Source organism: Podarcis melisellensis (assembly GCF_964234715.1).
Source record: "Podarcis melisellensis genome assembly, chromosome: Z".
In the NCBI taxonomy this organism is placed as follows: domain Eukaryota; kingdom Metazoa; phylum Chordata; class Lepidosauria; order Squamata; family Lacertidae; genus Podarcis; species Podarcis melisellensis.
In genome coordinates this window covers 32603348-32625837 of record NC_138547.1, presented here as the reverse complement: position 1 = coordinate 32625837, position 22490 = coordinate 32603348, and the positions used below count along the sequence as shown (strand labels likewise).

General features: G+C 45.5%; 2 protein-coding genes across 3 annotated transcripts in view; both read right to left on the bottom strand.

Annotated features, from left to right (window-relative positions):
- Window positions 1-3299: 3299 nt before the first annotated feature.
- Window positions 3300-7154, bottom strand: TIMM8A (translocase of inner mitochondrial membrane 8A). The gene is made up of 2 exons (XM_081896888.1): window positions 6897-7154; window positions 3300-4259 (listed from the first exon to the last, which is right to left on the bottom strand). Exons 1-2 carry the CDS (start codon window positions 7026-7028, stop codon window positions 4098-4100), a joined length of 294 nt encoding a protein of 97 aa, XP_081753014.1. The 5' UTR covers window positions 7029-7154; the 3' UTR covers window positions 3300-4097.
- Window positions 7155-9280: 2126 nt separating this feature from the next.
- The window catches only part of BTK (Bruton tyrosine kinase), a 44550-nt gene continuing 31340 nt past the window's right edge, over window positions 9281-22490 (bottom strand). For both annotated transcript variants that reach the window (XM_081896865.1, XM_081896866.1), the window contains 9 exons: window positions 18452-18534; window positions 17093-17220; window positions 15511-15585; window positions 15015-15186; window positions 13490-13706; window positions 12814-12878; window positions 11526-11644; window positions 10912-11069; window positions 9281-9786 (listed from right to left, as the gene is read on the bottom strand). In XM_081896865.1, the coding sequence (XP_081752991.1) occupies window positions 9715-9786; window positions 10912-11069; window positions 11526-11644; window positions 12814-12878; window positions 13490-13706; window positions 15015-15186; window positions 15511-15585; window positions 17093-17220; window positions 18452-18534 (1089 nt within the window). In that variant the 3' untranslated portion in view covers window positions 9281-9714. The remainder of the gene's footprint in view (window positions 9787-10911; window positions 11070-11525; window positions 11645-12813; window positions 12879-13489; window positions 13707-15014; window positions 15187-15510; window positions 15586-17092; window positions 17221-18451; window positions 18535-22490) is intronic.

Genomic DNA, 22490 nt, shown 5'->3' with positions numbered 1-22490 from the left:
GCACATCCACACACCATACATAAAGCATTGCCCAGTGATCAAGAACAATTGCAGAAGTTGTAGTCTAGATTCGCAGGTTTCCCACCCCTGCAATATTACTTGCAGCTCAGGCATCCGCCAAACCCTTAAAAGTAAAACTTCACCCAATGCAGGAACTGAAGCTTTGATTTCTCACTCTGACTTCTGGGCAGGACAGCAAACCAGTGTTTGGAAGACTCAGAAGTTTCTGCATTTGCGCAATTTCTGCAATATGTGGTAGGTTAATAAAACAGGTCTGGTATGTGTAGTGTTATCCTCCTGATCTGAAACATTATATGGCAGATAGATACCTCTGAGAAAGTTGCTGAGTTTGGCTTCATCTATCATGGTGTTGCGCTCATAAGGAACTTTTAAACCAGCAAACTTTGTTAGTATGCTGCCTTTGCCTTTCCATATTAAGCAATCTTTCAAAGACAGGCCACCTGTTTCCTGATGCATTTATAGGAGCCTCATATTTAAGCTGCAGCCCAGTAACCTTAAGCAACAAGGAATTCAAGGTACATTCTAGTCATTAAGCTGAGTGAGGAGGCATGTGCTTAACATAGAAAATAACTAGGCTGTCCCTCCTCTTGCCAGCATACATATGCAACATAAAGGACTGTAGCTCATTGGAACAGCCTCTGTGCTGCCCGCAGAAGGCCTCAAGCTCAATCCCCAGCATCTCCGGGTAAGGCTGGGAGACACCCCTGTTGGAAACCCTGCTGCCAGTCAGTGTGGTCAATACTCTCCTATGCCAGCATCTATGCATCTATGCAACTACTGAATTGGTCACTTGTGGCAAGTAAAGATCTATTTAGACCAGACAGAAGGGAAGCTATCCAAACATGGGTTTTTTTGTGAGGAGGAACACACATTTGTAATATGCATATGAGTGGATAGCTAGTTATAAAAACTGTTTGAGGTGAGGACTAATAACTTGTGTAGACTTACCAGCAATTGATGTATCTCTTAGTACAGTGGTGCCTCGGGTTACAAACGCTTCAACTTACGTTTTTTCGGGTTACGACTATTGCACGGGTGTCAGACACAAGGCACACGGGCCGAATCCGGCCCACGAGACCTCATCATGTGGCACGTGTAGCCTGGTCTATATATATCTGTGAGGGAAGCTTGCGCTGTGGCGCGCACGCAGGGCGCCTCGGGTCCCTTCTGCGCAGGCACAGACCTCCCCCTCTTCCAGTTACCTAGCCGAGACTTATTTGACACAGCGAGGGCGGGGTTGGATATGGGAGGCTGCCGCCGCTGCTCTCAACTTCTTTTCGGGCTCGCCGGGGTGAAATAAGTCCCGGCGGGAGCGCAGCGCGCCTGCGCAAGGTGGAACGCGGAGAAGGGCAGAGCCGGCTTCGCGCGCGTTGGAGAGAGGGAGACTGAGAGCGCGCTTGTGTTTCAGGAGCGCGCCCCGTGAATACTCGGGGCAGCGTGCTTTTGCTTTGCTTTTCTTTATTTATTTCTTTAGGCGCGTTTCCGCGCTGCCCAATGAACAGCATCCTCTGCCTCTGGGGATTCGCGATTCAAAAGCAAATTCGATACGTAAATAACATCAGGCGCGGCTTCCGCAGGGTGCATGTTGCAAAAATTTATATATGGAAAAAAAGCTGATAAGGAATTGGTTTATATATGGGAAAAAAGCTGATAAGGAATTGGTTTATATATGGGAAAAAAGCTGATAAGGAATTGGTTTATTTCATGCAATTTTTTCCTCAATGTTATTACAGGGTCCAGCCATTAGTTCCCGCCCTCCTCAAAGGTTTAGGGTAGGTAGCAAAGGGGAAAAAATCCAAACAAATGCTTGATTAAAATTTGGGGAATGAGAAAAATTAAAACCTGCACATCTTGTGTAACTTAAACACCAAGCCAAACAGGAAACAATTTTTATATTCATATATGTATTCAAATGAAATCAAGGTGTAGTGTTCCATGAGCCAGAAGCTCTGCGTTACTTAATCCGGCTGTTAAAGGTGTCATGGGCTTTGAAGACACTCAAACCGGCCCTTTGAGGGTGACCAAACTGCTGATGCGGCCCCCGATGAATTTGAATTTGACACCCCTGGACTATTGTAACCCAGAGGTAAGTTGTCCGAGCTCTTGGAGGCCTCGCCACTGCCTGGAGCCAAGCCTTGACATCCATGGGGTCTGCAGCGGCTCCACGACTGGGCTCCAGCCACGGGAGCTCTCTGAGGCCTCCACGAATCACGGGAGCCAAGCCGATTGTGATTGTGGAAGAGGACCCTGAGCCCCCATCCAAACAATGACTATCATCAGCGCAGGTAAGGGGGGGGGAAATCACATTTTCATTTTGTACTTCATTTTATGGATCAATGGCCTCATTAGATAGTAAAATTCATGTAAAATTGCTGTTTTAGGGGTCACTTTTCATCGTCTGTTTCCTTTTCGCGTTTTGGTTTGTGTGGCTTTTTCGGTTTTTTGACTGTGACTTGTTCTTCATTTTATGGGACTGATTTGTGACTTCACTTTTGTGACTTGTTTTTGTGACTGTGTAGAACCCTGTTCAGCTACTGGTTGATTGTGTGACTTCAGAAATGGATAAAAGCCCCCCATCCAAACTGATTTATCATCAGTGCACGTAAGGGGGAAAAAATGTTTAATTTTTTTCATCTAAAATACTGTCTTATTTATTTTATAGTACAGTACATTGATTATTGCCTTCATTTTATGGATCAACGGTCTCGTTAGACAGTAAAATGCGTGTTAAATTGCTGTTTTAGGGGTATTTTTCATCGATTGGAACAGATCAATCCACTTTCCATTACTTTCAATGGGAAAGTCCACTTCAGGTTAAGAACAGACTTCTGGAACCAATTAAGTACTTAACCTGCGTATGTGTGGGTATCTTATCTTTCAAGTCGGTACTTAAATGTTCAATCCTTTTTTCCAACTTATTAACGGATGCTGTGTTACGATCTAATCCTTCTTTAATATCATTTAACGCTGACATTACCGACTCCTCAAATTGTGTTTCTGCTTTAGAGCCACGTCTGAGCTTTTCTCTTTCTGAACTTATAGCTAAAGAATGCCAAGGTCATTCACACAGTCTAGCACAACAATGGAGAAAAACAGTTTCCCTCCACCAAACCCACTGCAGCCAGATTAGGAGCAGCTTCCTTAGTCTTTAAAACTGCTTAAATCCCAATGACAAAAATGGCAAAGAGAAAATTTTCCAGAGCTCCCCTTATTCCTATTTCTATTTCTAAATCCCTAGCAATCAAAGCAGAAGGAATCACCACCGACTCAACAGGCAGTTTAAAATGAATGTAATTGATGTTTATTCCACTGATCAGCAGGAAAGGAATTAATGGAGAAAGTTAAAATTGACTTTTGTACTTGGTAAGTGAAACATTTACATGACCAGATGAGTGGTATTCAGTTCCCATGTCCTCTGGGGTTACTTCTTCCTAGCTATGTAAAGGAGGGCTTGAATATGCACCTTAAATGGCACATGACAGCAAGCAAAGTCAGCCTCCCTCTGTTCAACCGCAACACTAGTTGCGGTTTACAAAAGGGTCAACTCAGCCACATGTTCAAGCTGCAGGTGAGCAATTTATATCACTTAAAAGAGTCGTGCTAAAACACAGTACCATTTTAAAAAGGCACCTTTGCTTTTCCCAGGATCAACATTCATGTCTGAAACCTCCCAGTTCCCTTCATTTCAAAACAGAAGAAATTATTGAATATTGATAGGTGTGCTTCCCTGGCCACATCACTGGGAAAGCAAGTTGTTTGATGCTACAGTTCTGCTGTGAAGCTCTTGTTATCCAACAGCAAAATTAAAAAAAAACCCGGGCAGCACAAGCCCATGCGAATCAGCAAGGCTTCACTTGTCTGACTGCTAAATGTTCACAAGATGGGAATTTAAAACCAGAACTGCTCACATTGGCCAGGAAACCCAGAAGTCTGTCCTGAATGTGGAGGCCAACGTCCTTCACAACTTTGATCCTTTCTTCTGCTTGTTCTCCTTGTTCTCCACCTCCTCCTCTTCTCTCAATTCAGTAGGTTGGTTTCTCGTTAAGGAAGGAAACTGAGGCATTGCAGCACCCAAATCAGTCAGAGAGGTTTTCGGAGAAGGGCGACTTGGATTTCTGTGTCTGCTCCAGTCGGTTGAGAATGAACTGACTGGTGTCAATGAAGCGCTCCACACAGTTCACAAAGCAGGTCTCCGCGCGGCTGTCCAACTTGGGGCCAGGCTTGTCCATGCATTTCTCCTATTAAAGATATGGAAGAGTAAGCATTTTTTAGGAACACAGGAAGCTGCCTTATACTGACTTTGACTACTGACAGTGATTTCTGACGAGGAACATTCCCAGCCCTACCTGGAGATGCCAGGAATTGAAGTTAGTGCCTTTTGCACACACATACCCCTTCTCTTCCTAGTATATAGGGCTTAGGGGCATTCAAGAGACACCAGCAGTTCAGAATTTTGAACCACAGAACCAGTCCCAAAACACACCCACACCCTTTTTGCAACATACAAGAGGGACATGCCTGGATTTCCTGTCCTGTAACTCTAAACAGAACAGCTGGCTCAGAACACAAACACCCAGGTGGCGTCTCCATCCTCATTGCCTTCCACTGTGCCGCCGCCACAGCTGTTTCAATGATGAGAAGGCTAACATAAAAAAATAAACTGCAATATCCCCTGCAGTTTCCTGATTCATGGCCTGTCTCCACCTGGGAGCTATATCTTAGTGGTACAGCACACTCTTTCATGAAGAAGGGTTCACGTTCAATCTCTTTGCATGCCTAGGTAAAACAGGACTGAGGAATCTATGCCCTCCCCATGCCCAATGTTGTTGGACTATTATTCCAGTCATCACTCACCATCTGTCATTCTTTGCTTGCATGCATTATCAGCAGCAGTACAGTACCAGCAATTTCAATAGGTGTATACGTCCTCACCAGTATATCTCCATGCCAACACCACTTACTACACTTACTACATTACAGCTATTAAAGAAGTTGCAGCCCTGCTATGATGGTGAGTGTAAGCAGCAGTGAATTTGCACCCACTCAACAAAGGCCGCCAATACAAACATAAAGAGAGCCATGGCTGGATCAGATCCATAGTCCATTAAGTCCACCATCGAGTTTCTCACAGTGGCTTCTTTCCAGGAACTGAATTCCCAGTAGCCACACGCACAGCCACTGGTTGTTTCCAGCAACACAGGGAATTCAAAAGCCTCAGAATCTAGAACTTTTATTTAGCCAATCAATAAACCTCTCCTCCTCCTCCAGGACTTCATCCAATTGTCTTTTAAAGCCACCTAAACCAGGGGCCTGTTGTCTTTGTCCATGGAGTGTTCTTGGCAGGGATACTGGAGTGGCTTGCTGGTCCCTGCTCCAGCATCTTAAAAAGAAGAGACATCACCTTGCCAACAAAGATCCATAAAGCTATGGTTTTCCCAGTAGTGATGTATGGAAGTGAGAGCTGGACAATAAAGAAGGCCGATCGCCGAAGAATTGATGCTTTTGAATTATGGTGCTGGAGGAGACTCTTGAGAGTCCCATGGACTGCAAGAATATCAAACCTATCCATTCTTCAGGAAATCAGCCCTGAGTGCTCACTGGAAGGACAGATCGTGAAGCTGAGGCTCCAATACTTTGGCCACCTCATGAGAAGAATCCCTGGAAAAGACCCTGATGTTGGGAAAGATGGAGGGCACAAGGAGAAGGGAACGACAGAGGACGAGATGGCTGGACAGTGTTCTCGAAGCTACCAGCATGAGTTTGATCAAACTGCGGGAGGCAGTGGGAGACAGGAGTGCCTCACATGCTCCGGTCCATGGGGCCACGAAGAGTCGGACACAACTAAATGACTAAACAACAACAAACCAGGGGCCATCAGTATCCACAATTTCTGTATTATTTCATAAAATTTATGCACTGCTTGTGGGGGGGGCACCCTCAAAGCAGTTAAGAATGTGTAGGCTGAAAGACTTCGCTCCCAGAGCCTTCAGTCCTCCTTGCTCATTGTGACTTTGTTTGATCTCCTGTTAAAGGCACTCAAGACAAGGGCCATCACTGCAGCTTGTAGCAGTAAGTTTCACAAGTCAGTATGTACCACAAAAAAAGAATTAACCCCTAGAGGGACACCAGTCCTTTGCATGACCTACTTCTAAAGCGTCTGTCCATCGACACATAGACAGAGACAGAATCATAGAGTTGGCAGGAGCCCCGAGGATCACCTTGCAGTAGGGGGGAAATTAATTTAAATTGAGCAACCACATCACAGCCAAACATCACCCCAGAGGTACAAGTCTTCCTCCTCGATTTTGCTAGACCACCTTCTAAAGCACATTTCTGGTCTCACCACCACAGGCAAATCCACATTCAACGCACATTTAAAGAACATAGCTTCCCCCAAAGAATATTGGGCTCTGTAATGTAAAGGGTCCGAGAACTGTGCCTCTGAAGGGGAAACTATATTTCCCATGATTCTTGGTGGGGGGTTGGAAATCATATGTTTTAAATGTACCGTGCGGATCTGCTCCCCATCTTGCGGCAGCACGTGCCGCAAGTTAATTGCACGTAGCATGAAAGAGTGGGGGGTGGGCTTTGGTCCCTCGGCCCTCTTCCTCTTCCATCATGATTTCCATCTGATTCCCCCCCCCCTCCACCGCCTCTTCCGGACACTCTGCCCGATCCATAGCTGTCAACCTTTCCCTTTTCTTGCGATGAATCCTATTCAGAATTTCCCTTAAAAGGGGGGAAAACGTTGACAGCTATGGCCCGATCCTCACAGCCTGCTGCAGCGAATCTTGCGGCAGAGAGTTCCAAAGGTCAACCGCGAGCAGCACGAAGGAGGCCTCCGCCTGCGCCCCGGGCTATCAGCTCCTCCTTACCCAGCAGAGCTCCGTCATCTGGTGCACGAGCTGCTGGAAGCGCTGCTTCTGCGTCTCCACCTCAATGAAGTGCTGCAGCTGCGGGTCGTTGACGGCCGCCCCCAAGTCTCCCGCGGCGGACGAAGGGTCCATGCCGGGCCCGACCTGTGAGACGACAGCGACCGATCGGAGCAAGCGAGGAAGGGAAGAGAGGACGGCGATCTGGCAGGCGACCTTCACGTGCAGCTAGCCCCCGCCCCCGGCCGTCCCCTCCGCGCGCGCGCGCGTGCTAAGCTTCCGCTTCCAGAGTGCACCGCGCGAGTAAGGCTTCATCCCCGAGAGCGCTTCCTCTTTTCCGTCGGTGGGCGGAGCTGTGCGCGCGCGAGAGAGGCCATAGAGCTACGGCATGGGGGGGGGGGCGTGTAGAGTTGCCATCGGGCAAGAAGAACCCGGTGGGTTCTGCAGCTCGGCTTCACGCGCGCCTACTCAGAAGGAAGAGACATGATGCAGCTCCCGGGAAAATGCGTATCGAGTTATTACAATTAGCATTAATATTTCAATTAGAACATCTGAAAGGTCACGCATCTCCCCTCACTAATGTCCTAAATTCAGGTAGGTAGCCGTGTTGGTCTGAGGCAGTCGAAATAATTTTTAAAAATTAAAAAATTGTCCAGTAGCACCTTAGAGACCAACAAAGTTTTTTCTGAGTGTAAGCTTTCGTGTGCATGATGAAGTGTGCATGCACACAAAAGCTTATACCCAGAACAAGTGAGAGCTGGACCATAAAGAAGGCTGATCGCTGAAGAATTGATGCTTTCTGGTTATGGTGCTGGAGGAGACTCTTGAGAGTCCCATGGATGGCAAAAAGATCAAACCTATCCATTCTAAAGGAAATCAGCCCTGGGTGCTCACTGGAAGGACAGATCCTGAAGCTGAGATTCCAATACTTTGGCCACCTCATGAGAAGAGAAGACTCCCTGGAAAAGACCCTGATGCTGGGAAAGATGGAGGGCGCAAGGAGAAGGGGGCGACAGAGGGCGAGATGGTTGGATAGTGTTCTCAAAGCTACCAGCATGAGTCTGACCAAACTGCAGAAGGCAGTGGAATACAGGAGTGCCTGGAGTGCTCTGGTCCATGGGGACACAAAGAGTCGGACACGACTAAACAACAACAAAGGTGCTATTGGACAATTTTTTAATTTATGTCCTAAAGAGCATTATTGGAGATCTCTGCGAATGGAGTGAATTCATAACCCAAGATGTCTTGCCTGCAGCTGTTTGCAGCAGAGATGTCACAAAACACCCTCTGCCCCCACTTCATTGCACTGCAATGCAGAGATAACAGCCCTCAGGGCACCCATTAATTCTGGCTGTGACCCTCAACACACACCTAGCATCCTGCAATGTGGGAGATGTAAGCCTCTCTCTCTCAACCTCATCTCTGCTCCGTGCAATGCGGGGAGAAGTGAGCTACATTACATTGATGTTTTAAGCTACTGCCTCCAACCCTTCCGCAGCCTTCTCTGTCATCACTCTCAAATAGGGTTGTTGTAAACCACTCAGCCTTCCCCCTCACACATCCTGCAACACACACATTGTGGGCATAGTATCTGTCCCATGAGGAAAAAGAGTCCACAACACATTCTATGACATCCTTTTCCTTCCTGTGTAGAGCTTCGCCGTGTCGTGTTTTCTTGCATAAAAATCATTAACATTATGCTGATTTTGCTGTGACTGATCTTACCAGAAGTCTTACACATTGCTTTGTCCCTCCCGCATATCAATTTGATACCAAATTCTGATTGACAATTAGTATTAATAATTTAATTAGAACATCTGGAGGGCCACACACCTCCCCTCACTAATGTCCTAAATTCAGGTAAGTAGCCGTGTTGGTCTGATGCAGTCAAAATAAATTATAAAATTGTCCAGTAGCACCGTAGAGACCAACTAAGTTTGCTCTGGGTGTAAGCTTTCGTGTGCATTTCATCAGATATGTGAAGTATCTGAAGAAGTGTGCATGCACACGAAAGCTCATACCAATAACAAACTTAGTTGGTTTCTAAGGTGCTACTGGAAGGAATTTTTTTATTTTGTTTCTAAAAACCCAGTTCCTTTATTATCCTGGAGTGGAGCCTCAGTTTATTCACATCCCCTTGTTGAGATTTCCCCCTTCCTTTTGCAGCAGAAGGGCCACGGTGGAATATTTATCAGCATACCAAATCTAATTTATGGGATGGGGAATGTGTGAGTGCATGAGTGTAACTGTAAATTCAACCTTTTAAACAAAATGTTAACCTAAATAAATAAATTTGCAACTTGGGCCATTGAAAGCAAATGGCAGAGGACTAGGTGACTGGAAAGGGTAGCAAGATGTGGTGGTAGAAGTATCTAGGAAATATGATAAACAATTGGGTATATTTCCCTTTTATATATTTCATTTTCATATTATTTCTTGTAATTGTTATTTCATCATAGCAAAACAAGTTTCCAAACAATGACATCATCCTTGAAAAATTATTTGAATCCCATAATGCCATTTCAAGTTACAGGTAGAGAGCTATGATACTGCATCAAAAGGGATTTACTCTGCTGAAGAGGAAAATAGTACCCAGCCAGCACTTGCTGCCATAAGTTAGATCTTCTTTAGCACTTCAGTGAATTCAGATACAAGCCAGTTATTACACGTGAGGCAGACGAAAAGAATCTGGTATTGTCTGATAGATCCAGTTACTTTTGTCATGATGTAGATCCAGCCATTCATTGTCCATCTAGAAATTCTGGAGCGAACATACAAAAATAAGCAGTACATGGTAAAAGAGCGATTGGATGGTGGCAGTTCAGGGGTCTTCATTTGCTAAATCCAAAATGAGGTTCAGAAGGACTTGGAAGGTGGGACGCTCATCTGCTTTCTGGAGCAAAAGAACAGAAAAGAGGGGAAAGCTTATACCAATAAGGTTGTTTACTTAAGAGACATCAATGTACTGTTATTTATTACATTTATCCATTGCTTTCTACAAAAATGTATCCAAGCAATTCATATAAAATACCAAAAGTTTGTCAGTTATTTAAAAACAAATAGAACAAAAATACAATAAAACCAAAATTTATAAGGATGCTCATCTAACAACAGCAAAAACAATGAATCCTGCTCTGTTTCAAGCAACAAAACCCCTGTGTTATAAAAACTTTAATAAAGAATAAATATTCATAAATGCACACATATCTAAATATATGAACCATGTGTCTGAAATAGTATGGGAGAGCAATCCTGAAGCCATTTTGACTCTCCCAATGACCTCAAATACTCCTCTGCAGTAAGGAAGGGAAAGGGAGAAAGCCTTCCCATTGTCTTTTTGCTTGCAAATCCTGTCTTAAGGGCACATTTGTGTATGAATAGGGTGAGCCTGTGACCTGGATTCAGGAACTAAAGTATTAACCATCACAAAAGAAAGGCCAGACTGCCCAGGTAATGCAATCAGTGACCATTATCAGGTATTCGGGCGGGTAGGATTTCTGCTGTAGACCGCCTTCTTCTGCAATGAATGTATGATGCGCACCATTGTTCAGGGTTCTCCTCCCTCCTGTATGTGGTGAGTGGGGAACCTGCTGTAGCAGTTCCTTTAATAAAGATCAGGTTTACTAGCCGCTTTGCTTCTCAATATACTCTGGTTGGCCTCTGTTATTTTTTCCTACCAATAGGGAACCCACTTAAGGACTCTATGTGGGCTCCAGAATACCTCATAAGGGAAAGGGAGCAGTTTTTCTTATAACAGTTTGGCAAGCCAGGCAGGAGGCTCAGTTGCCCGGATCCTGGGAACGAGGAGGGACTTGTGATCCAGCGCGCACCACACGGATTGCCAAGAGGAGCCACCAATCCTCCAGCGGTCCCAGGGTCTGGCGATAACTGGAGTTATTGCATTTTACCATTTACAGTTCCTGATTTATGGTAAAAAGAGAGAACTTCATTACTGGGTGACATGCAAGTATTGCTAATAAATAAGCAAGCAACTGGGGCAGTTTACAGGAAGCCTTACCTCATGCCAACAGCTGTACATGATGGCATAGACTCTCTCAGAGGCCAGCTGGGGGCGATAGAGACGCAGCCCTTTGGTCACATGCTCAGTGGTCTCGCTGTTGCTAAACCTCTCGTAGGGCATCTTCCCCAAGGTGTAAATCTCCCACATCAGGACACCTGTCAGTCAGGAAAGCACCATAATGGAACTTGGAATCATTGGCTCAACCCCTTATCTTGGGGTGACCTCTGTGTTCTACATGGAAGCTGCCTCCTAATGGGCCATGGCAAAAAAAATGGAGGATTGATTACAGTCCTTTAGCACCTCTTAAGTCTCTACTGTTTAAGCTCCAGTGTCTCCTTGTTTTGTATTTATAGTCAGATATGGCAATGTATGTATATTAAATATACCCCAAAGCCCTATGAACACTGTTCCCTATCCCTAGGATCTACTGTGAGTTCTTAAAGGCCTAGCCCTCACATCTATTCTGGGGCCTGCAAGTCACATCAGCAGCACAGTGTTCTTAATGCCTTCCCTATTTCAGGTAGGGTTCCGTTCATTTGCCTGTCCTTAAATCTACTGCCATAGAAAGTTCATCCTCTGGCTATTCCAGGTGGTACACAATTTCAGCTCACCAAAAGCCCAAATGTCCGATTTGCTGCTGAACTTGCTGTACAAAAGAACCTCTGGAGGGGACCACCGGACTGGAAATTTGGATCCCATGGAGCTAATGTAGTCATCATCCAAGACGTACCTGTGTAGACAGATTTTGGTTGTGCTAGTTTATATGTTTGCCTTACAGGATCTTGTGCTTCCTAAAAGCCTAAAAGCTCCTCAGGATGATCATTCATTCCAATTTGTGTGCACAAAGCTTCTGTGGAGATTAAACAATGTTTGCTCTTCACTGAGCAATGCACATCCATTCTTACTTGCTTGCAGGAAGGTTATACAAGAACCTGCATTCATCCTGATTTGTTTGCATGGAAATTATATGTCTTCCCATCAGTCGATCATTATCCTATCCTTTTAAAGTGCCTTCCCCCAAGACTCTCTTAAGCAGAAAAGGTTGCCTTCGGATTATCAGTATGTTGTTGGAGACATTCACTCACATAGAGGAAAATTAAGTTTGCATAACAGAAGTGCTCTTTCACTCTGGTACAACACATCCACTTTGGAAAAACAAACTGACTTCTGTGGCTAGGAGACTCCAAGAAGGCTGGCCAGTAGGAAATGTGACCTTTGGGTTGAAAAGGATTGCCCTTCCCTGCTATACACTTGCCTAGGAGTAAGCTCTACTAAACTCAAATGCAGCTTCTGAGTTAATAGGATTGCACTGCAAACCACGCCAAATGCTTCCTTGAAAAGACATTATCTATGCTTTTTGTCAAAACCATTAAAACTGTTGTATCTTATCATTTGCAAGTTTGTGCACTTAAACAAACAACTAAGGCTCTTATGAGCTAGGTGAGCACCTCCTGCTTCTCAGTAAGAATATCACGGCTGGCGAAAGACCAGCCTGCCTTCCATCACACCACTGTCCGGAGAAGGAGCACCAGCTCCAGTGCTAGCTTTCCTCTTCCCTCCTCATTTATTTTTCCTTTGTAGCATGTCAGATTGTGGGCCTCTGGGCAGGGCTGTCTTCTATTTTAATGTATGTGCCATGCTTAGGAAACGTTGAGCACTTTATGTCTTAAATAATAATAACCGACTAAGAGTTGTTTAATCAGTTGTTAAACCTAAAATAAAAAGAGGTAGTCCGAAATGGTAGCTGCAGTGAAGGATGCAAACAAAGAGGCTGAGGAGGAACAATAGAATGACAGCCATAATGAGAAAGGGAATAAGAAAAAAGGCATATACAAAGTTAAACAGAGAAAAAGCTAAGCAACCTCAGCTTCCTACACATGCATATGCACACAAACTGACCTGGAGAGGCCAAAATCTGAGACTTTGACAACACCTTGTTCACTGATCAAACAGTTGCGAGCAGCCTGTGGCAGAGATAAAAGAGAATATGGTCTCAACATACGTTAGCTGGGTGGCTACCAGAGCAGGAATAAAACACAACAACAGTAACTTACAAAATACAGTTATTACAAATGCAATAAAAAAAAGAATGCGGCAGGAAGACCTCCTTTCTAGCAGAGAAAAAGCACAAAACCCAGGGCCATTGCTCAGCGGTAGAGCATCTGCTTTGTATGCGGAAGGTCTCAGGATCAGTCCCCAGCACCTCCAGGTAGGGCAGGGCGTGTCCCCCACCTGAAACACTGGAGAGCGGCTGCCAATCAGTGTAGACAACAGAGCTGCATAGGCCAGTGGTCTGAGTGGGTAAAATGAAGTTTCCTATGTTCCACTTTTCCAATCAGCAGCAGAGAAGATAAAATAAGACTTGGTTCACAGCACTGAGAGGCCAGATTTTTCTAAAAATAATAAAACATTATGTTCAAAATGTGAGGGAAAGAGCTCAATCAACAAGCAGGTGCTCTTCTCTGGGGAAGTTATTCCATAGCCAGGGTGCTACTAACAAGGAGGCCTTCTCCCTATTAGGCACACACACACCCCAATTTACTTCAGATGGAGCAGTTGAAAAGCAATCACCTACCAGGTCTCTGTGCAGGAACTGCTTGGATTCCAGATACCCCATGGCCTCGCAGACATCCTTGCACATCTCTAGAAGCTCCGTGCCCTGGAGGGACCGCCGAGTGTCCCGCAGGTAAGTCAAGAGGCAACCTTTGGAGAGGTACTCAGTGACGATCAGTATTGGCCTCTCCTTCGTGCAGACTCCAAATAGCTGCACTAGCTTCTCGTGTGAGAGGTTCCTGGAGTGAGAAAACATCACAAGAACATAAGAAGAGGCTTGCCAAAGGCTCATCTAGTCCAGCATCCTGACCAACAGGATGTCTCTGGGAAGCCCTAAAAGCAGGATTTGAGTACAACAGAACTCTTCCCCCTTGTGATTCCCAGTAACTTGGCGGCAGAATGCAGAGCTGCCTCTTGAGATTCTCCACAGTACTCTAGGGGAAGAAAAATAATCATTTGTCCATTTATACTTCTCTACGAAGACTGGCAGTGGCTCTAGATAATTTGAGACAGGTGTCTCTGTTAGCTCTACTTGGGAGTTGCCATGGGGGTATTCTGCCATGAAAGCAAATATTCTGTCACTGGGCTATGGACCTTCCCATTTTCATTTATTATTATTCTCCACAAGAGCACAAGTAAATGTTAAAAAAACAACAACCATGTTCTTCTGTTTCCAGGATGGGGAACCTGTTGCCTTCCAGATGTTGGCAGACTATAGTTCCCATTATCCTTGGCCACTGGCCATGTTGGCTTGGGCTGATGGGAGCTGAAGTCCAGTGACATCTGGAGGAGCACAGGTTCTCTATCCCTGTGGTTTTCAAAAAGACTGTGGATAACTTTGTGTGTTTTGATTTGAGTCATTTGGGGTGATGACTCTGGCTGTAATAGCTGTGCCTGTGGAGGAAAACCAATAAATGGGAGATTTGACAGGAGGGGGTGGGCTAAATGCTCGTTTGGTTCCCTTTCAGTCTCTCAGCACATGTTTTTCAAGCAGATTTAGGGTACCTTCAGACTATCAGTATTCTGTGGGAGGGCTTCAAGCACATACAGCACAAGGACGTTTCAGTTTGCAAAGTTAAAAATGCATAAAAGTCCTCTTTCATCCTGAAGCAACAAATCCTCCTTACTGTTGTAAGTTTTGCTGTTTAAGAAAGTGACGGTGAAATATGCCCAAAAATGTGAAATGACAGGGAAGATGCAAAACCACTGCACGGAGAAATCAGGATGAATGATTATTGACTTATAACTACCCCACAAACAAACCAGACTTGATGCTCAATTTACCAAACCTCTGTGCTATCTTTGTGGTAGCAAACCAGAAAGACTGCTCAATAAATGGACGTGCTCTTAATTCTTGGTATCATCAATTAAGCAGGGATGGGGAAACAGTGGCCTTGCAGATGTTACTGGGCTCTAACTTCCACCACCCCTGGGACTTGTAGTCCAGTGTTCTCAATGTACCCCACCCTTATCCCAGAAGAAATAAGAATCTATCCAGAAAAAGAGAGACAGACAAAGAGACCAATATAAAGTTCTTTGCTACTCACATCATGACTTTGGCTTCTTCGATGAATGCATCCTCTGACATGGAGCCTTCTTTGATCATCTTCACTGCCACATCATGCTGGCCTCTCCATTTCCCGTGCTTCACCACCCCAAATTGCCCTGTCCCCAGCTCCTTGAGGAATGTTAGGTCCTTTGGATCAATCTCCCATGCCCCTAGAATCAACACAAAGCACAGTGTGAGGTGTGAATCATTGTGGGAAGAAGGATTCTTAGAACTGGGCTGGGCAACTTGTGGACTCCAGCTCCCATCAGTCCTAGTCAGCATGGCTAAAGGTCAGGGATGCTGGGAAATGTAGTCAAACAACATCCAGAGGGAAACACATTTCCCACCACTGATACAGAGGGGAAAGCAGCAAGAACAGCTGCTTGGTTCACCTATCCCAAGCCCACTTTCACTGCAGGGGAGCAATAGAAAGACAGTAAATGTGAAGGTGCAACACACAGATAAATCCCAAATGAAGAGCATTTAAATATTACCATATCCAAGTCCTGCCGTGGAAGGAGCAGTTCTCTGGTGTGATGACACAGGGTACTTCAGTCTGGAAATAAGCCCTAGGGTGCATCAAAACAATTATATTTTGAAGTAGTGCGTTCATAATAATATAGATGAAAAGCAATATAAATTGTATTACCATGTATATTATAAACAGAGCTGTATATATTCTATGCTAAAGATATCCGAATTCCGCATCAAGACGACAAGCCCAATTTGTGCAGCTTGTGTAAGTTATGTTAATGCAATCTTAGGCTGTGTAAACAGAAGCACAGTGTGCAATACATGAAGAGTAATAGCTTGGTTCTATCCTGTGTAAATCAGGCCACATCAGGAATATGGTGTCAAGATCTGGGTACCACGTTTTAAGGACACTGGCTGTGCACACCCCCATGCATTTAAAACACATTGCTTCCCTCAAAGAGTCATGAGAACTATAGTTTAGTCCTTGTGCAGCTACAAGTTATGCACATACTTTACCTTTAAAGCACAACCCTCCCACCAAAGAGTTCTAGGCGCTGTGATTTGCTAAATGGGAATTATATATCTATGAGGGGTAAACTACCTTGTCGAGAGGTATCTGAGGGAAAGCATGGCCCATGAATGTGCTTTGAATGTGCTTACCTCTGCCAAGTTTTAAGTAATGAGATTATTAATTTATCTGCATCTGATTATTATTATCTTTCTCCCTGTCCTGACCATCCCTCCGAGGTTATATTTATATTTATAATCTTTCAATTTGGCTGGTCTATTCACTTAACCGACCTGGAACAATCTATCAGAGAAAAGGCCGCCGCCCATGGGACATAGAGTCATGGATGAATGATAATCCAGCTTCTACCTAGGGTTTTAATAGGTCATAAAATTTTATGGTAACTATATTCGCAATGTATTTTTGTCGGTGTTTGTCCTTTGATGCTATGGCCTGTCGGCTACGCAAATAAAGTCTATTCTATTCTAAAACTGCAGTTCTCAGGATTCTTTGAGAGAAGTCATGTGTTTTAAATGTATGGTGTGTATGCAGGCATTGACAGAACGGAGCGTTTCCAGAGGTCAGTGACTTGGATGAGGCGATATCTGGAAACCAAGCCCAAAGGAATGGTTGAAAGAATTGGGCATGTTTCATTTGGAGAATAGAAGATGAGGGGGAAGCATGATAACTGCCTTCAAACAACTGATGATGGAAGATACTTGTTGCTTGAGAGGACAGGAGAAGACGCAACAGGTCAAATTGCAGTGGGGCAGATTTCAGTCAAATGTTGGGAGAAACCTCTGAGGGGTAGGAGTTCTTTCTACCTCTTTATACTCTGTAAACATTTATTTTCAAGAGCCACACTATTTTTTGTGTTTGCATTTTTTAATTATAAGTTTTTAAACAGTTTTAAACTGCATTTTAAACTGTTTTGACCTGCCCTGGGATCTTAGGGCAAAGGATGGGTAATAAATTAAAATATGTTGTTGACCTTCTTTGCCTTTATCAAGCTGTTGGCATTTATCCCTCCCCTTCCCCCACCCCCATCGTAAAAGTCGGCAAGTATCTTTGTGCCTCAGCCATTTCTTCCTCACCTGCTGCATTATGTTGGTGGTAGTTGATCAGCTCTGGGATGGTGTTGAAGAGGTGCTTCTCTGCCAGGAAATACTGGTTCTGGGGTGTGGAGCACACAACGTAATGGCGGATCATCCCCTGGGGGTCCCTGTGAAATCAATTGTGGATTGGTGACCAGTAGGGTAATGATGAATTCTGGAGTTCATGACTCCTAAGGTGTGACTAAAGGAAAACCGATAATTCCAAGGAATGCCATTGATGGATTTCAACCATTGCTGCACAACAAGTTAAGAGCAATAACATGAGAAGGATGGAAGGGATAAGCACAGGGCTGAGCAGCCTTTTCTGAAGCCAAAGTGGTGGCAGCTATATGTGGAGCCAGAGCCAATGACAAGCAAAGCCACACTTTGACTGGTTGTAAGTAATAAGGTAGGCAGATGAGAGCAGGTCAGGTACAGACTCGAAGAGAATGTCCCTATTTTCTGAGGAAAGTTGCAGAATATGAGACTGAGGTGGGTGGGGCAGTATTCCCAAGTGTGCTAATGAACCAGCATCCGTTGAGTCAAAGGGCACATTCCCCCAGGAGTGAAGTGCTAGGCAGGGTCAAAGCCCAAAATGCGTAGGGACACCCTTTTCTCTCTTTTTCTCCCTTTCCATCCATCCATCCATCCATCCATCCATCCATCCATCCATCCCATCTTCCTCATGCACACAAAACCCACATACCTCCAGCAGGTACTCATAGACACAAGCATCTTCCATTCATTATCTCTCTCTTTCCTCTTCATCTATTGTTGTGAAGGTACGGGGGGGGGGGTATCAGGGCCAAGCAGAGGGAAGATGAGGGCTGCAAGCAATTAGCGGGTTGCACCAGGAGCAGGCTAGAACAGATGCTATCCTCCATCTGGAGCTCATCCACATATCTGTCCTACTGTTGAGGTTTTTACTGAGGACTAGTGTAATGCGTAGGGACACAGGTGGCGCTGTGGGTTAAAGCCTCAGCGCCTAGGACTTGCCGATCGAAAGGTCGGCGGTTCGAATCCCTGCTGTGGGGTGCGCTCCCGCTGCTCGGTCCCAGCGCCTGCCAACCTAGCAGTTCGAAAGCACCTCCGGGTGCAAGTAGATAAATAGGGACCGCTTACCAGCGGGAAGGTAAACGGCGTTTCCGTGTGCAGCTCTGGCTCGCCAGAGCAGCGATGTCACACTGGCCATGTGACCCGGAAGTGTCTCCGGACAGCGCTGGCCCCTGGCCTCTTGCGTGAGATGGGCGCACAACCCCAGAGTCTGTCAAGACTGGCCCGTATGGGCAGGGGTACCTTTACCTTTACCTTAGTGTAATGCGTGGTCATCTTGTTCCCACAACAGCAGGCCACACTTACCCAGATGACTTGCCAAACACAGAGACTGTATATTTTCCTGTATTGCTGATGGAGTCTCGGACGATGAAGCCACCATCTTTGCCCTGAAATTTGGAAGCAGATGACATCGTTAATATTTCATGTGCAGGGTGGGGGGTGGAGAATGAGGAGCGATCTTTGAAGTAAGCTACAAGAAGCACCATGTGCCTAGTGCAAACTGCAGCGGGTTCAGGGACCTGCATGTCCTCGACCCTGTAGAAGTGATGTCTAGTGTTTTGACCCTGCTAATGGATCCTCAGTCTTTGCCCTCCCTTCCTTTACAACTCTCCCACCTCCTCATCTATCCCCTCACAGCTTGGCCAAAATTCCCCTTTGCATATCCCCACCCCCCACTGCTTGCCCCAACCCCTTTTAAAAGAGGGTCAGTAGAAGCACTTCAATAGCAATTTGACAAAATACTCTGTAAAGGGCCTCCCCCATCACTGAAGTCATAGTTAATGGAAGAGGGCGTTAATCTGCATCTTGCTAGATCTACATATGCATCATTTCCATATGCTAGGGTGTGTTTTATAAAGGCAGCAGAGCAGTCTCTCCTGCAGAATCTGCTTAAACTTTTGTGTACAGTTTTTGCTGCTTTTGATAAAGACTCACAGACACCTTGCCATTTTGATTAAAGGTAAAGGTAAAGGTACCCCTGCCCGTACGGGCCAGTCTTGCCAGACTCTGGGGTTGTGCACCCATCTCACTTAAGAGGCCAGGGGCCAGCGCTGTCCGGAGACACTTCCGGGTCACGTGGCCAGCGTGACATCGCTGCTCTGGCGAGCCAGAGCCGCACACGGAAACGCCGTTTACCTTCCCGCTGGTAAGCGGTTCCTATTTATCTACTTGCACCCGGAGGTGCTTTCAAACTGCTAGGTTGGAGGCGCTGGGACCGAGCAGCGGGAGCGCACCCCGCCGCAGGGATTCGAACCGCCGACCTTTCGATCGGCAAGTCCTAGGCGCTGAGGCTTTAACCCACAGCGCCACCTGCGTCCCTGCCATTTTGATTAGGGTGGTAGAAAAGCAGCTATGTGGGTGGTGCTGTGGGTTAAACCACAGAGCCTAGGGCTTGCCGATTAGAAGGTCGGCGGTTCGAATATGAGCTCCCTTGCTCGGTCCCTGCTCCTGCCAACCTAGCAGTTTGAAAGCACGTCAAAGTGCAAGTAGATAAATAGGTACTGCTCCGGCGGGAAGGTAACTGGCATTTCTGTGCGCTGCTCTGGTTCGCCAGAAGCGGCTTAGTCATGCTGGCCACATGACCCAGAAGCTGTACGCCAGATCCCTCAGCCAATAAAGCGAGATGATCGCTGCAACCCCAGAGTCGGTCATGACTGGACCTAATGGTCAGGGGTCCCCTTACCTTTACCTTTAACCTAAACAAAAGTGAGGGCTTAACATGTTTGGGCAGAAAGCACACTGAAGTGTGTTCAAAAGCCCCTGAGTGTTGAACCACATATTTTTGAAAGGTCCCTGTTGCTCATTTCCCCCCACCCCCAGATGCCCACATGAAAGATAACACTGATGGAAAATTAGAATGGAAAGGTCCAAACCCCTGGTCCCATTACTGATTAATTACTGATGGCGCCGTCGTTAGTAGTAGCGTCGACTTGAACTCCGCATCAGTTGATGCTGTTTTTATTATTTTTATCAGTTTTTACTAGCTTTTTATCAGTTTTTATTAGCTTTTATCAGCCTCAGTACTTTATTTTTGTTAGTTGGCAGCTATTAATTTACAAAGCTTAGGTCAAGGGCCTGAGTTACAGAAAGTCTGGAGAGCTCCGGAGAAGGCCCTAATTAGCTCCAGCTCAGCAGGAGTGGAGATTAGACGTCCTATCGTGGGTAGACTCTGAGCTTCCTGATTTACAGCAGAAGCTGCTTTGATTTACAGCGGCTCTATCCCTGGAAAATGCCTAGGAAAAAGAAACGACCGGCCTCATCTCCAGAAGGGAGCCCACAGAAGAGCAAGCAGAGCAAAATGGACGATTTTGTAAAAGCACAGAACTCAGAACCTACCACACCAAACAGAACTCATTCCCAGGTAGGTGGGGATGCTTTAATGGGCGGAGATCACCCAGGGGAGAATGCTGAGATGAGCGCTCATGAATTATCCCATGAACTACCATCTGAGGGGGCACCGCTCTATGCAGAAATACTCGCGGACCACTGTCTGCTGACTGCAAGAACAGTGGAGGAAATTAATATCAAATTAGAAAAGGTAACGTCTCTCCTGGCGGAGTTGGTGCTCCTGACAGCCAAAAATAGCCAACTCAGTACTAAAGAGACCGACCATAGCGTTGGCCTCCCTCTAGACCATCATGTACAGGGGTGCAACTAAGAGACTACAAATATTAAAAACAACAAAAGCGAAAGTAGGGACCTGATCCTACAAAGTACTCAAGTAGCTCTGGATATATATCCTTTTAATGGTATGCTGCCTTACTGGAAATCAATCGACAGTGTGAAGAGAAACTTTAAGCTTTTACTAAATATCCATTGCAACACTCTGGTCGCGATAAACTTGCTTTGCACGGACCCCCAGCACACTAGACTCACGCTGACATTTTCTTACTCAGCTACCCCTAAAATGCTACTGAAATATAGGGCCATTTTACAGGACTATAATATTGTTTTGAGGCGTGTTTTTAAAGACACAGAACGAAAACAACTACTGCCAAACTTGTCATATAGCCGGACCAACCCCAAGCAATCAGCACCCTCTCTGCCGAAGGGCTTTTGCCACAGGGCCATGATTCATTCGGAAGGGCCGTCAAAGATGATTATGTGCGGTGAACCCAGCTGCAACACTCACTTGGAGAGGAAAACATCAGACCAAAAAGGTCAAACACACAAAGAACGCCAGCCCAATCTAGATAATTCAAAGATAGGACTCTCTATTACGCCTTTGGCAGATCCAGAATTTCACCACCCTTTACCCCAACTGGAATCTGATCAGCCAATGCCAAGTGATGACCCTCCCAAGGGAAATGGGACACATAGAAAGCCAGAGACAGATTTAATTATCTTTGACGAAGACCCCCCGATGGCACCAGCAATCCAAATAACACCGTCGATGCTGGGGAAATCGGGAAAATGCTGCAAATCAACCCCGTGAACAACAACACCGTGCATATCCTAAGAACGGTTGCATCATTACCGAACCAGTGGGAGAGCTGATAACAATTTCCCCACCACAATGAAGCCAAGCCAGTTATGGAACGAGCAGCTTTAACATTATCTCATGGAACATAGCGGGTTGGGCTAACAAACTTGGGGACGAGCCATTTCGTGAATATATAATGGGTTTTGACATAATAATGCTGCAGGAAACTTGGGCAACTGATAACATAGCTCTCGACGGTTACGATGTCTATGAAATCAAGGCCTCTAAACCGCTTGGAAGGGGACGACCGAGGGGGGGCCTAGTAACTCTGGTTTCCACTCAACTGGCGTCACAAGTCATTGAGTGCTCAGTTTTCGAGCAGCTGGCACTGGGGATCACCTTGCATATGGAATCCAAGAGTATTATTCTTGTTTCAGTGTATATTCCACCACATACAGTGCAAACACAGATAGAGAGCACGTGGCGTAAAATCCATAGGTTCCTTCATTCCCTACAAATTAGGTACCCTGGTTCGCCATTTTACCTAATGGGAGATATGAACGCCAGAATAGGCTCAAATGATGATAGCCTGGAAATAAAATTCCCAATATTAAGAGATCTAAAGGAAAATAGCGCCCTCTTGCTAAACCCACCCCCACGTAGACATTCGAAAGATTGCCAAATCAACTATGCTGGATTCTGTCTGGCTTTTTTACAAATAAGTCTTGATCTGATCATTGCTAATGGGGCATTCCCCGGGGATAGAGAAGGCGAATACACATTCATAAATTCAAATGGGGCCAGCACAGTAGACTACTGTCTAACTAACAGACAGGCCTTTGAATCAATTAAAAAATTCACAATAGATAATAGGACTGAAAGTGACCATTTACCTCTTATCATCTTCACTACTGGCCAAAA